General features: G+C 49.7%; 1 protein-coding gene across 2 annotated transcripts in view; it reads left to right on the top strand.

Annotated features, from left to right (window-relative positions):
• Vwa5b1 (von Willebrand factor A domain containing 5B1) overlaps positions 1-15,376 on the top strand; it is a 66,049-nt gene that overhangs the window by 26,539 nt on the left and 24,134 nt on the right. For both annotated transcript variants that reach the window (XM_060379211.1, XM_060379212.1), the window contains exons 5-12: positions 91-236; positions 1,140-1,271; positions 1,819-1,943; positions 6,229-6,405; positions 11,360-11,470; positions 13,447-13,649; positions 14,076-14,190; positions 14,459-14,644. In XM_060379211.1, the coding sequence (XP_060235194.1) occupies positions 91-236; positions 1,140-1,271; positions 1,819-1,943; positions 6,229-6,405; positions 11,360-11,470; positions 13,447-13,649; positions 14,076-14,190; positions 14,459-14,644 (1,195 nt within the window). The remainder of the gene's footprint in view (positions 1-90; positions 237-1,139; positions 1,272-1,818; positions 1,944-6,228; positions 6,406-11,359; positions 11,471-13,446; positions 13,650-14,075; positions 14,191-14,458; positions 14,645-15,376) is intronic.

A 15,376-nucleotide genomic window follows, 5' to 3' on the forward strand; every position in this document is an offset into this window, starting at 1 on the left:
TCTTCTCATGCTGGCTTGTCTCTGAGCTTCCTCCTCCTCCTCCTCCCCCTCTTCCCTCTTCCTCCCCCTTCTCCTCCATACCCTTTCTAGCAAAGACCCACACTGCTTCGGCATGCATAGCATGGACTCCTACAATGGGCTGTGTCTGGCCACTCTCCTGGACACAGATGTGACCAACCCCATGGAATATGAATTCAACTTTCAGCTAGAGATCCGTGGACCATGTCTGCTCGCAGGTGAGAGGAAGATGCCCAGGCACAGAAAGAGACGAAGAAGAATGGGGAGATAGGGCTTCAGCCTCAGAGCCACCAGAGAGATGGGGGGGGGAGTATGGGAGTTCTAGCAGGAAGACCACCTAACCCAGAAGTCAAGCAGAAGCCAAGCTGAACCACTCAGAGCTTGATGAGCAAGCTATCCCAAGATACACCTCTCCCCAAAACAGTATTCAAGTTCACTCAGCCCCATGCTGTGACTTCCTGAGAAAATATCTTCTGGAGAGTGGTCGGTAGCTCAGCCTTTTGCAGAAGCTGAGCTCTGATTCTCGCCTGGGAAATAGTCTAACCCTTCCCTGCAGCCTAGCCACCGAACCCCCCCTCCCCCCGCAGCATCCTGAGATTCTGAAGTGCATCCTGGTTATGGAACATTATAAAGTTCTCTGGGTAATTCCAATATGCAACCAGGGCTGAGAACTGGGATTGGATGGTTCTCCTCCCAGCCAACTTGGGTTTTTAAAGGGTACAGGGCATGATTTCTTATCAATGGGTGTTTATTGCAATGCAAGCTACACTTTAAGAACACCCACAAAAAGACATTCACTCATGGAGCACTGAGCCCTTTCTTAATGCTTATTAGCATTTGGGATACACTTTGTGCCCCAAGAGCAAGCATGCCCCCCATGATCCCTGCTAGATCCTGTGGTCAGGAAAGAAAGGACCACCGGGCACCATCTTGAAAACCATATACACTGGGGGAAGCTGAGGAGGGCACCCATGCTCACACACCAAGACAGGAGTCCATGTTAGGGATGGCCTTTCAGTCACCTCCAGCCTCAGTCTCAGTCCCCCACCCCCTTTGAGCTCTCTTCCCTCTTGCACTCCTAAATCTGTGCCTCCTCTGTCCCGTCTTTCTGTGCCGCTCAGGGGTGGAGAGTCCCACACATGATATCCGTGCAGATGCCTCCCCGTCGGCACACTCAGCCAAGAGCATCATCATTACCTTGGCCAACAAACACACCTTTGACCGGCCAGTGGAGATCCTTCTCCACCCCAGTGGTATGGTACCCCACGTGGGGCTCTGCTGCCCTTGCGGAAGATGGCTAGTCAGTGCAAGAGTTGGGGGCACTGTGGGAGATGGGGGAGGAGACCAGAGACTTGCCCCCAAGGGAAATCTGTGTGTATCTGGCAGAGCCAAATTTCCAGCCCCAGGTGTCATCTGCCTGGGCAGCCTCGAGCCCTCAGGCTGGCTGAGCAGAAGGGCTGTGACAATTCACCCTCAGGGGGAGGGGCGTGTCATCTGTTGCCTCCTCACAAACTCACAAAATGCCTGGTCCTGAAAAGATTTCACAGGCATTTGGCTCAGCCCCAGTCCATTTTACATAAGGGTAAACTGAGGCCCATGAAAAGAAGGTGGTGCTAGGCTACCACAGCTAAGGAGTCATCTCCTAACCCCTAGTGCTTCACACATTCAGGAATATCACCCTCTTCTCCAATTAGAAAACCACCCCACCCCCAACCCCATGAAGAAAGGACCCCTAGACTGCCACCCCTGCCGTGCCCCTCACATCCAGGCAAGTGCTGAGCATTGATCTTGTCTGTGCAGAGCCTCACATGCCACACATCCTGGTGGAGAAAGGGGACATGACCCTGGAGGAATTTGAACAGCACTTGAACGAGAAAGCAGGTGTCAATAGGGAGATAAAGAAGGACGGCAGCGCGGAGAGAAAGGTGAGACCCTGGTGCAGAGCTGGGTGGCACTGGGGACTTGGTCTCATTGAACCATCGAGGGCGCTGAGCCCGAGGTGGAGGGCATGACTCACCTGAGGTCGCATCCTGGTGGCAGAGCCTGGACAAGGAATGAAAGGTGTTTCCTTCTGGGGTCCCAGGCACCACAAGGAAAGTGGGAGTGGACTTTCGGATACAGCAGGCACCCCAGCCTACCCCTTTCTGGGTCAGCTTCTCCTAGTACCGCTCAAAATTCCCAAGCCTGCCAGGACCTGCAGCTAACTACAGATGCCACCTTGGCCTTATTTCTCCAAGCCACTCCAAGCCTCCTCTTCACCTCCTGGGGCTCCCTCTGCTAAATAGGCTCCTCATTCTTTCTCCATTTGGGGTCCTCAATTTCTCCTACAAATTGGATGAAACCCTTGCCCAGCCCAACACTGAAGGGTGGGGAGGCGTCGTCCTCAGGAGGGCAGGAGAGTGCTGAACCTACCACACTGTAAGCCCTGTAATCTGCCTTCCACACATGCTCCCCCGCCCCCACAGCGCATGTTCTGAATGTCAGGATGGCACATCTCTTTTCCTTGGCTCATTTGCTGATGAGTAGTCTGAGGTCCAGTACCCAGTGTTATCTCTAGACTTTAATCTGGGGTATCAGGACTAGAGGACTGGTAACACTCCTGGAATGGGGTGCAATGGAAATGGGCTTAACTGTTCCTCACCTTCCTGCTACCCCGATGGTACAGGACAGGGAGAAGGGAAGTGGACCGGAAAATGTGGGTGACCTAACTGCTGGTGTCAACCCCACTGTGGGACCCCAGTGAAAACTCCTGCTGGGGAGATGTTGGGGAGTTGATGTCATCATTATGCTTAGAGATGGAGGGGGGGAGTCAAGGAGAGAAACACTTGTCTTCCAAATGAATTTGCAAAAAAAGGGAAGCTGAGCTAGATTTCAAAGATGAGGACAAGCATGACATGCCAGAGGTGCCATCAATCTCCAAGAACAAATAATGGTGTAGAGAGGGCAGGTAACTCCCTTATTGTCCCCCTACCCTGGCCTGGAGATGGCTGTCCTGACTGTCAGACCTTAAACCAATTAGCTCCGGGGCCGCTGTGGCAAATGAGAATTAATTTACCACCTTGGGTTAGTTATGCAAACAGCCAGTAGTCTCATGAGTTCTGAGAATGACAGTGATCAAGAAGCAGCTGCTCAGAAATGATGAGTGTATTGTAATTGGATAATGGCAGCTTGAGGAGCCATTAGGGAATCCAGAGCCAAGCACCCACTCAGCCCTCTGAAAGGCAGAATAATCGGGTTGCTGAAAAGAGCTCTCGTGGTGAGAAAGGAGCAGAGGTGGCTGTTTCTGCCTTGGGCTCTGTCATCCAAAAAGCCAAGCTGGACTGGGCTCTGGATGGGTGGGAGAGTGGGATCCACAGAAGGGAGAGATGTCAGGTCAGGAGCACCGAGAAGGAGAACATCACCCAGAGGATGCTTGATGGACTGTCCATAGCTTATTTAGCAAAGAAAGGGCAGAACACTGTGGAAGAGATGGAGGTTCAAAGACAGACAGAGACTGAAACAAACCAACCAAACTTTCGCACACAGAGGTCAGTAGCTGATGCAGGCAGAGGGTTGCAGGGGCTGAAAAGAGAGATCCAGTGTCTCACTTATTCATCCAACAAATACTATGTGTTCTTGGTACTAAAGGCCCTGGAAACATATATTACTTACCTTAAGGACCTTATATCCTAGACCAGGAATACCAAGTGAGCAAGATTGGCTAGAAGAGGGGTTGATACTGGGGGAGAAATTGGACAGGACAATATGATGGCAGGTATTCTATAGCCAGGTGCCAAGCAAATGCCCATATGAGAACAAGATCCGGGTGGCAGAAGGCCCATGAGGAGAAGGGTGGGCAGAGAAAACACAGGTGCCGGAACTGCAAGCAGAATAGGAGGATGGGGCTGAAATAGCCAGAGCTGAGTGGTAGACAGACACCTGGAGTTTCATAAAGTACAGCTTAGAGTATGGGGTGAAGCTGTTGCTAGCTGCTGTGTATACATGGACCACAGGGAAGAAAGATGAGGCCACCAAGAGGCGACTGTGGAGGTCACAGAGCCTGCCCCAAACTTGGGTGATGCCAGAGAGACACCAAATCAGGACAAATCATCAAATCAGGTGTCTGTTAGGTAAAGAGAGAAAGTTTCTGCTGAAGAATGGGATGGGAAGGGTCTGGAAGAGAGAGACATTGTGGAAGACTGCTATGTCTCTGGTGTGAGGACTGGATGAGTGCTGAAGCCCACCGTTAGGGTGGGGAAGGGACAAGGGGAGACTGAGAAACAGACACAAAGAGATGTGTGGATACAGACAGCCTGTGGCGGAGGGAGTGGAGATGGAGGAAATAGATCCAATTCAGAGTGAGGTGAATGGAGGGTCAAGAAGAGGGGTTTGCAGCAGCATGTGCCCCCAGAGCAGGACCCCAAACCCCCAAGCATAACAATACGGAAGGTTAGAGGGTAAGGGTGCTTGCCTGACAAGCTGAGACCAATCTCCAGAACCAACATAGAAGGAGCAAAGTGACTTCTACAAGCTACCCTCTGACCTCCACATGCACACCTTCGTATGCACAGGCATACACAATAACAATGCATCCATGTAAAGGTGAACAAAAGTAGAAACCGGGCTAGCTAAGGGTTCAGGCGGTAAAGAGCCTACCATGTAAGCACGAAGACCAGAGTCTTATCACTAGCACCTACATAAAATCCAGGTGCACAGAGGTTGCAGGCCTGTGATCCCAGCACCAGGGAGGCAAAGACAGGAGGATTGCTGCGATTGTCTGACCATCTGGTCTACCTGAATAAACGATCTCCAAGTTGAGAGATCCTGACTCAGAAACTAAGACAGAGAGCAATTGAGGAAGACATCCAAAGCAGACCTCTGGCCTCCATTTGCATTCACACACACAAGGGCACATACACACATGATGATAAAATACAATAGAAGTAGAATGAAGCTGCTCCCCCTCCTGTACTGTCATTGCTCCTAACTGAGCACCATGGGGATTCCCGGAGAACAAGAGACCAAGGTGCAGCACAGTAGCTAGTAGGGAGGGGGAGAGCACAGCAAAGGCTGCATTCAGCTTGAGAGGTACCTGAAGCCCCCAGGACAGGCAGCAGCAGCCACAGCAACAATCGTGGCATGGAATCTGCCAGGAGGCCAGCGTCACAGGTATGGCATTCCATCCACATGACAATTCCATGAGGCATGCACACATGTTCCTCATTTCGTGGATGAGGAAGCTAAGCAAGAATATCCACCTGGGGGGTGGCTATCCAACCATGAAAACTGTGAAGGAGAAGGAAGAATTTATCAGTGGGAGAGATCCACTGAGCAGGGGAACCAAGCTCTCAACCAAGTGAACCAGAGAGGGGCTTATATCCAGTGTGCACATGGAAAGATTATTATTCAGTTTGGGGGGCCCTTCCTATGTGCTAATATTCACAACTGTAAGAGGTGAATGTTTTCACCCCACTGTACATGGGAAGGGATACCCAAAGGAAGGACTTATTTGATACCACACAGTCACAGTTGGATGGTGTCAGAGTTTGGGGTTCAAACTCAGAAATGTGCAAAGCTGTGCTTACTCTCACAGCCTTTGACATTATGGAGCACAGGAGCCAGGGACAGCCAGCCTGGAAGCTTTTGGCATAGAGTAAAATTTGGATCTAGCTGGTGCTTAGTGAGTGATGAGGAGTTGCGGGGGGGGGGGGGTTGCTAACATGAGTCTCAAGATTTTTTAATTGTTCAAGAGTTCTATGACTTTTTCTGGGGGAGGGGGTGAAAAAATGTCTCTGCTCCCCAGATAGACCACCAACAATGGACTAAGGAAATTATTCCACCTCAAGTGTAAATTAGTAAGCCAGTGAGTATGGGATTATTTACAGGAACATGGTTGACTCAAAGGCAAGCTGCCTCACTGAACAGTCCCACTGAGCATGAACAATGACTCACGAAAGCTTCATCCTGGGAGCTCCTTCAAACCTTGGGCATGTTGAAGAGTCTCCTCAGCCCAGCAGTTAATGCTGCTTCTAAAACCCCAGGCAGAGAGCTTGTTAATCCTGTAGGTTTCAGGAGCTTCCTGAGACCTGTGACTTGTGTTGACCTCCCAAACCTTATAATTTTCTTCCTGAGTCTTAAGGAGCCTCCCTCCTGTCCTGTGGGAGGAGATGTCTCAATTAGGAGGAAACAGCCACACCAAATCAAATCCAAGAGTGTTCCCTTCTCCTCCAGACAGAAGTCATCCGGAAGCGTCTCCACAAAGACATTCCTCACCACTCAGTCATCATGCTCAACTTCTGTCCTGACCTCCACTCTATGCAGCCCAGCCTGAGGAAGACCCACGGGGAGTTTATCTTCCTCATCGACAGGAGCAGCAGCATGAGCAAGGCCAGCATCCAGTGTGTCAAGGTACTGTGTGCAGGACCCCGCGCCCCAGGAGCCAGGGCTCAAGTACATCAGCTGTGCTTTCCTCTGCCTGGCTTCCAGAGGACTTTGTGTTCTGAGAAGCCACTTGTTCAAAATCAGTTTAAGCAGAGACACCTAAACTGCTCTCAAAATAAACCTCTTGAAGTGATGGGAGCAGAAGCAGAGATGCTGTGTGTCTACAAGGAGTGAGGTCCTTCACTTTCTGCAAAAGTGCTCCACACCTGTGCTGGATGAAGCACTCCCCTAAGTCCTGATTGGGGAGGAGCACAGAGGGAGGGGGGAATTCTAAATGTGATGTGCAGGAGGAGTGTTAGATGCTCCGAGTCTGTTTAATGCTATTATCCTGAGAGATTGCTCCCCTTGTCACTGTTTCCACATGAGAAAATGGTTCTTGAGAGTTGTAGTAACCTAACCCAAGATCACACATAATCTGTGATCAAACCAGCAGCCGCCTGACTTTTCTCCCCACCTGACATCATAGTCATCAGGCACACGGCCCCTGCTGCATGAACTCAATAGAAAAGCGCTAACTCAGTGAACTGCTTGCAAGGACCTGATTCTCGGAAGTCATGTCTAGAGAAATGTCCAGGCGTGGTGGTACACACTTGTAATCTCAGCACTGGGAGGCAGAGACGGGTGGACCTAGCGAGTCAGTTCCGGTTCAGTGATAGACCTTGTCTCAAAAAATAAGACGGGAGTGTCTGAGAACAGCACCCAAGGTTGTCTGGTTCCCATGAGCGTATGCGTGCGTGTGCACATACCCCACACACACACACCACACACACACACATGCACACATACCACACACAACATATTGCATAATTTAGAGCATTTAGGTATTCTTTCTCCCAAAGGAGCAAAGCTCTACATGCAGCCATCTTAGGAAAAAACAAAAACAAGAACAAGATACCAACATATTCAACGCATTCATATCATTCACGGCCAAGTGTGGCATACTTGATAGCCAGTCAGAAGGCCTGGGAATTTGGTTTGTTCTTGCTGCTTGGGAAGCGCCACAAAAAAAAAACAACCAGAAGAGTGATAGAGCCTTCCTCACCTACCAGAGAGCCCCTCTTCCCCGTCAGGAAATCACTAATCTTGTTATTGAATTATCCAATGTTCCCTTTTATTGTGACTGCTGCAGGTGTCTGTCTCCCTATCTGGAGTTATGAGCTCATTAAGAGAAAGGACTGTCTCATCCTCATCTGTCCCCATGTGGCCTATTTTTGTCCTTCTGGATAGAACCCCTCATTCTGTGTAGTGGACTGAGTAATAGATCGTAGCTCAGGAGAATAAGAGAGGGAAGGGGCGAGAAAAGAGTGGGCTCTCTTGTCACCCAGCATTCCATCCTCCCCTTATCTCGACCATGGAGCAAGCTCTTGTTTCCAGGGCAACAGACTGAGCAAGGGGTGGGGGGTGCTTATGTAGAATCACTGAGGCCAGCTAGGCTTTGGTCCTCTTAGGCCCTCCTGCTCTTGAATAATGACAGAAGTATCATAGATGGAATCAAAGATCCTTCTGGAGGCATCCTGACATGTGGGTGTGAGACTGGCGGGTACCTTCTGGCCTGCGGGCCACTGAGATGAAGGAGGGTGGGGAGCTGTCCAGGGTGCTGGCGTGCCACTCTGAACTTGCAGATCCAGCAGCTCTCTGTAGTCTGTTTTGTAGCCACATCGGGACACCCCCTTGGTCACCTTAGAGCGCCCCCCAGCATTATAAACCTAAAAAGGTCTTTGGGGAGCATTTCATACCCCACCCCTTGTTTCTGGGGTAAGGAAGTTGAGTCCTGAAGAAGTGAAATGCTTTTCCCAGGATCACAGGGTTGGTGGAGGGCAGGTCTGTGCTCATTTTGCATTCACTGCTTATGAGGAACAAGGCATGCCCTCTGTTTTACAAAGCTCTCTTGTTCATGTCACCTCTGCGGCACGGCATTGTTGAAGGAGCATTTCTGAGGTCCAGAATTGATTCTGTCACAACAGCTATGTGGCTTTGGACAAACTGACTCCCAATGCTGGACTTTATTCATCCTTTCTATGAAGTGAGGAGAAAGGGTTAATTCAGGGAGAGCAAATGTACATCATGTGGCCCCTCTGCTGTTTCTCCTCAGTCCAGGTAGACATCAATAATTGATCCTGACTATTTCCCAACACCCTCCCACCCCTGCCAAGCCTGGACTGAGTCTTTGAGTCCTCTCAGGCAAGCACTCCAGGAAGTTATTATCATTGAAATGAAATTGTTTATGAGCAAAAATCCTTCTTGTGAACTGCAACCCTCCTCCGCCTTTAGCGCTTCAGAGTTCTCTGACCGTGACTTTCTCTGCTTTTTCCTTCAGACCACTTTCCCTGTGGAATCTCCCCCTTGCTTTCTTCTTAGTTCCACTCAAGGTCATCCCTTCCCAGATGCCTCTGTGCTTGCGCAATCCATTCTGCTAAGCGTGACCCTTTCAGAGAAAGGCACAGAAATTACTTGGGGAAAGCCTTGCCAAGGCTGGTGGGGGAACGGGATGTTTGAGTCATTCATTATGGTCCACCGAGTAGAAGTTTTAGGGACAGCAAGGCTTGGGGAGGAGGGAAGGAGTAGAAGTCCAAACAGCCCACGCCAAAGGGGAAAGTTCAGGCAATTTAATTTCCGGCAGCTGGTCTCATTCTTCAGCCACCACTTGCTGCCAAAAAAACAGGGCTTTAAAATTCTAATAGGTGTGAGTCGAGACAATCTGTACGGATCAGCAGAGTCCCCTGCCAGCAGGAATATGCATTAGTGGCTAATGAAAAAAAGCAGATATTGACTTCTTTTGTAGAGACACAAAATGTATTGACACAGGCAGTGCAGAGAGGCAGTGGGGACATTAATGGAAGCATCTAATGTGAGCATTTGCAGAGGAGCAGAAGAGGGATCGCTGCAGGGCCATAGTGTCTGGGAGATACAGCAATTTCGGAGTTAACTGGCAACTGCTTGCCTTTATATTCTGGAGTATTATGGTCTGTTTACCTGAAACCATGCCAAGATGCCAGAGGATGGGAGCATGACTGTAGGATGTGGGGGTTAAGGAAAGACCTTTCATTTCTGCCTCTGTGCTGAGGCACAGCCAACACAACCGAAAACTTCAGAGCTGTACTGGGAGAATTCTTTTTATTTTATTTTGTGGTTATTCTGGAGTGTGTGTGGATATCAGAGGACAACTTGTGAGGTTCAGTTCTCTCCTTCCGCCATGTGGGTTCCAGGGACTGGCAGTAGATGCCATCTCACCAGAGCTAGAGCTGTATTTGTGAAAGCCAAAGTCAGACACCCAGGTTTTATGACCCAGAACAATGCCTCAGTTCTCCTGAGCCTCCATCCCCTTCTCTACAAGACGGACGCATTAGTGCTAATACAGACTCACTGGCTGGTAATAACAACCATTTAATGTTCCCTCTGTGCCAGGCTGAGGCCCAGACAGACCCAAAGTCAAGTGAAAAATGGGAAGGTGGGGTTTCCACTGAGACAGGTTTAACTTCAAAGTGTGCCACGGACCCACTGTGCTCTAATTCATGCCGCAGTGATTGAATGTGATTGTTAAGTGAAGGTGCTTAGCTCTGTGGTGAGCATATCGTAGCTGCTGGCCATTGAGCACAGCGCTGGTCATCATTATTGTCACTTTCCTGCCCACCATCACTTCCACTGCTTTCCTTGCTTGCTTGCTTGCTTGCTTGCTTTCTATGTTTTCGTATAGAGCCGAGATCTGTAGCCCAGGTTGTCCTGGAAGTCCCAACATAGCCCAGGCTGGCCATGAGCTACTAGTTCCCCTGCCTTCGACTCCTCAGTGCTGAGATTTGGGGCATGCACTACCATACCCAGCCTCACTGATTCTCCCCCTCCTCTTTCTCTCTGTCTCTCTCTCTCCCTCCCTTCCTTTCTTTCTTCCTTTCTTTTTTCATGTTATATGCAGGAGTATGGGGGGGTTTGCATTGCATGTGAGAATGCAGATTCATGCACCTATGTTCTTGTGTGTAGAGACCAGAGTAGAATATTGGGTGTCCTTCTTTATCATTCTCTACCTGAATCCTTTAACACAGGGCCTCCCGGAACTGGAAGCTCGCTTTTTCAGCTAACCAGCCAGTTCTCATGATCCACCTCTCTCCACCCACCAATGGGTACCCACAGCCATGTTCAGCTTATTGTTTGGGTGCTAGGGATTTGAACTTGGGTCCTTGTGTTTTCGGAGAAAATCCCCTTACTTCTCTCCAGCCCCACACTAATTTTAGCACTTTTATCAAGATCTCCTGGTAGTGCATAGCTACAGATGATAGAGATCTCTAATGTCCACACACTTCAGAGGCCAAGAGGCATGACTGAATCTTGGCAGCACTGTTTACTAACTGGATGTTCTCCAACCAATCATTTGCCCTCTCTGTGTGCCCATGTTCTCATCTGTAGAATGGGGATACCAACGGGCCTGCTGCTGAGGGCTGAGTAGCAAGGCAGCACATTTGAAGTAACATCATTTGCATCTAATAAATACTAACGAAAGAGACCTCCATGGGGATCTGTCACTGGTTAATGACAGGATGGTGCTGATGCAGGGGCCTTGGATGAGGGCCAGACGCCATTGGACCAACAATGTGACCTCCCATCAACGTCGACTTTGCTTTGGTGGAGAGGGGAATGGGCAGACCCTGCTCTCGTCACCACTGAAAGTCAGCAAGAGGTGATGGGACTCCGAGGCCGTGGCAGAGTGGCTCTGATGAGTCAGGCCTGTTGATATGTCATATGCTGAGAGCTTTGATGGGTCAGTCTCTAGTGGGGAGCAGCAGACTGTATGATACACAGAGAAGGAGTTGCTGGATGCAGGCAGGGTGACAGGTCCCTTTGGAGGTGGCTCCATGCTGGAAAGAACAACACTGGTGTGCGGTGACAGAGCCCCTGTCTGAGTCCTGAGGATCCCTCTCTTACCTGGCAGGAGGCTATGTTGGTGGCCCTTAAGAGCCTTGTGCCAGCCTGTCTCTTCAATGTCATTGGTTTTGGATCCACATTTAAGACAGTCTTTCCTTCCAGTCAGATCTACAACGAGGTAAGAAGAGGGGAAGTCTGGGCTTGGGTGGGTGATGGACATTGATGAATGGGAAAGAGAGGGAAGAGCAAAGATTCATCCTGGGGACAACCTCAGATACTGCCCACCCAGGGAGAGCCCAAATCACAGCTGGGGCAGCAAACTGAAGTGAAACCATGCTTGCTGAGGCCTTCAGAAATCTTCTGTCGCTTACAATAGAGTCTGTGAGAACATGGAGCCTGGAGAGCAGGGACAGGGGACAAGGGACAGGGGACACATCTATTATGCTCATGGCCTGCTAGCCACCACAGCCTCTATCTCTTGAAGACCATGGGTTTTTGCAAGGCTGAACTATAGCCATGGATGGTGACAGACAGAAGAACAATTAGACAGCCAAGTGGCTGGGGAAGAGGCTGTGGGGGTACTTGCAAGGCTAAGGCTTAGCTGCTCTAGGGAACAAAAGGAGTCTAGACCCAGCAGCAAAACTGCATCCTCCTCCTACCCAGAGCTGAGGGGGAAAGGAAAGACAGAAGGGAGGGCAGAGAGCAGAAGGGAAGGAGGGATATTATTGGCTACTTACTACTAAGAGTGACTAGACAAATTTTCACAATAAAAGAGAAAAATTGATCCAGGGGTGGTGGCACATCTGCAATCCCAGCTCTGGGATGATCCGGAGTTCAAGGTCAGCCTCAGCCATATAATAACTCTGGGGCCAGCTCAGGCTAACATGATACCCTGTCTCAAATAAGAAAGAATGAAAATGCATGTTGATTGTTGATTGTTAGATTTAGATAATCAACAGAAAAACCATTTTTAAGTGACCCATGATTACATCAGTCAGACAAAAACAAACAAACAAAAAATGACAAGGGAAAGAAGCGCTGTCTCCAGAATACCTTCTGTGCATTTACACACATTTTAAAAGTTAGAATTAGGTCTTCCATACTGTGACACAACCTACTTCCCTAGTCTATTATGAACATATTTTCATGCCAGAAAATGTCCATTTCTCTACAACATTTTAATGACTGTCTGGCCCACAACACAAACAGACTGGGATTTAGTTATGAAGCCTGGAGGCTGGCCTTTCCATGCTCCCCATGTTTTTCTAATTAGTCATTTTTGCTTATGGATTTCCCATGCATCGCTGCCTGTCTCCTGAGGATGCATTCAAAGCTGCACATTCATCATAAGATTTGATATTGACAATATTGATCATTGCTACTATTTTTTTTAAATAGGGTCTTGCATAGTCTAGGCTAACTGAAACTCCCTAATAGCTGAGGACGACCTTGAAGGACTAATCCTCCTGCCTCTGCCTCCAGAGTGGATTGCAGCTGTGCTCCAATGCTCCTGGTTTACGAGGGGTTGGGAATAGAACCTGGGGCTCTCCTGCGTGCTGGGTGATCACTCTACCAACCGAACCCTGCCCCCCAACCTCAGTATTGACCGTTCCTTCTAAGCCCCTTCCAAGCATGGATATAAAGAGAGTCTTCTGAGCCCGGGGCAGGAGAATGTGTCCAGAGGGAATTAACTCCCATTGCAATACCATCCACCTGTTGGGGAGTCAGGGCGCACACAGTTGATCTAGGAGGGAGGAACTCCAAAGCACAAACGGGGGAAGCAAGATTCTTCTCAAAGTGCCATGGAAGTCAGATGCTGAAGTCAGATTCAATGGTCCTGTCTAAAGATGGCCTCATGTCACCTGCTTCCCTTACCAGGCAGGAAGCATATTTGTGCTGAGGAATTCTACCTTTTTCGGAGGTGCTTATATTTCTAAAGAAGAATCCAGAAAGGACAATATTACCATTGTTCTGCATTTCAGGCATTGACATGGGGATGGCTATTCTCCATATGGGTGGGCAGGGGTGTGGCCGAACTAAGAGCCAGAGAACACAGTTCATCCTGGGTCGGCGAGGCAGTGTGGGGTATTTAGAGAGTCCACGCCACAAGGCGAACCTGGGACCTGCCTGCCCTGCCTTGGTCCCTCCCTGCAGGAGAACTTGGCCACAGCATGTGACTGTATCCAGCGACTTCGGGGTGATATGGGGAACACCAACCTCCTCTCCCCTCTCAAGTGGATCGTCCGGCAGCCAGTGCACCCAGGCCACCCACGGCTCCTCTTCCTGATCACGGAAGGGGCTGTGAACAACACCGGGAAGGTTCTGGAGCTGGTGCGGATTCACTCCTCTTCTACCAGGTCAGCCCAGCCTGCAGGCCTAGGGTCAGATTATTCTGGGCTGCCTAAGGAAAACCAGAGTAAAATGTGGGAGAGGATAGCGCCTACATTTCCCAGAATGCCTTGTTTCCAGGATGCTGAGGGCTGCTTTCCAAATTTGTCCTTTTTTTTTTTTTTTTTTTTTTTTTCCTAAGATGAGGAGGGGAAAGTCGCCCATAGTTTGCAAGTCCAAGTGCAGCTTAGGGAAAGCCTGCTTCGAGTATTGACTGGGAGTTGAATGGTGTGTGTGTGTGTGAGTGTTCGTCTGTGTGTCCATGAAGCTCATCTTCCCCCCTAGCCTTTTGTCTGGAGACTGGGCCATCTGTAAACTCCCTCTGCTGGACCATGCTCTGTCTCTTATCCCACTGGGGATAATGAAACAGAGCAGCCTCTGTCCTTGTCCCCCAGGTGCTACAGTTTTGGAATAGGACCCAGTGTCTGCTACCGACTGGTGAAGGGGCTGGCGTCTGTATCCAAGGGCAGCGCAGAGTTTCTGATGGAGGGGGAGCGGCTGCAACCGAAGGTATGTGGAAGGGCCTCCAGGGTCTCCCAGAGCTGCCGAGTCGGCAGCTCAGGCCAGAGGATGAGCTCTACGCTGGGCCTCTGGGCCAATCCCAGCTTTTATAAAATGCTATGCTCAGACATGACGGCAAAGATCCATTCCAAGAGCCTAAGGACGTGTGTCCACTGCTGGACCCGCTACCCCAAGCCTGCTGGGCCTTCCTCCCCTCAGGCTCATCTTTTATCTCCTCACCCACCCACACCTACTCTGTTCTGGCGCTCTCCAACAGCTGATGAAATCCTTGAAGAAGGCCATGGCCCCGATGCTGTGCGACGTGACCGTGGAGTGGATCTTCCCTGAGACCACGGAGGTCCTGATCTCTCCTGTCAGGACCAGCTCCCTTTTCCCTGGGGAACGGCTGATGGAATATGGCATTGTGTGTGATGCCTCCTTGTACATTTCCAATTCCATTTCTGTAAGTACCCCAAACACGTGGGAGATTGTCTGAGGAGCTCTCCTCCCTCCGCTCCCGCCCTTACTACGTTTCTTTCAATCCCCCTCTAAGGAGCGCTCATCATGGTCGGGCTTTTGAGAAGTTAGGAAGTATAAAATGAACTTAGCACATTAGCCCAGAGGACCTGGGGGCGTGGCCCAGGGGTGTGGCCCAGGGGCGGGGATGTGGCCTAGTCGGTGGACCGCTCTCTGTGCTAGCATGAGGACTTGAGTCCAATCCCTGGGCAGAAATGCTAGGTACAGTGGCATGCACTTGTCCTCTGGCCTGCACATGCATGTGTGGGCCACCTCACCACACACACGTGTACCCACACAGGGAAACATACATGCAAAACCAGACATGCCTTAAAAAATAAAATAGGTAGAAATGAAAGAGGGAAGCCACCAAGGAGAGTAACCATTACTGAACTCTTAAGGGGAATATGACCAGCTGCCGGAGGTTCGCTCGCCTAGACTGGGCAGCTTCCGTTCATCGTATTGAAATGTTTCTTAATTGGAACACAGGCCATGTATTGAACGTGTTTCCAAGAATAATCGGAATGCTTTATGAAATGGCCAAGATTTTTAATGGCTAATACAAATGTGTTATAGAAGGTGGGCTATTTAACTATGTAGAGAAGATTCTAAACAAAATGCTTTTTTCATGGTTATGTTTTATTTAATTTTAAATTGTACTTGGAGCCCTGAAAGACAC

Source organism: Meriones unguiculatus, chromosome 3 (assembly GCF_030254825.1).
Source record: "Meriones unguiculatus strain TT.TT164.6M chromosome 3, Bangor_MerUng_6.1, whole genome shotgun sequence".
NCBI classification, from domain to species: domain Eukaryota; kingdom Metazoa; phylum Chordata; class Mammalia; order Rodentia; family Muridae; genus Meriones; species Meriones unguiculatus.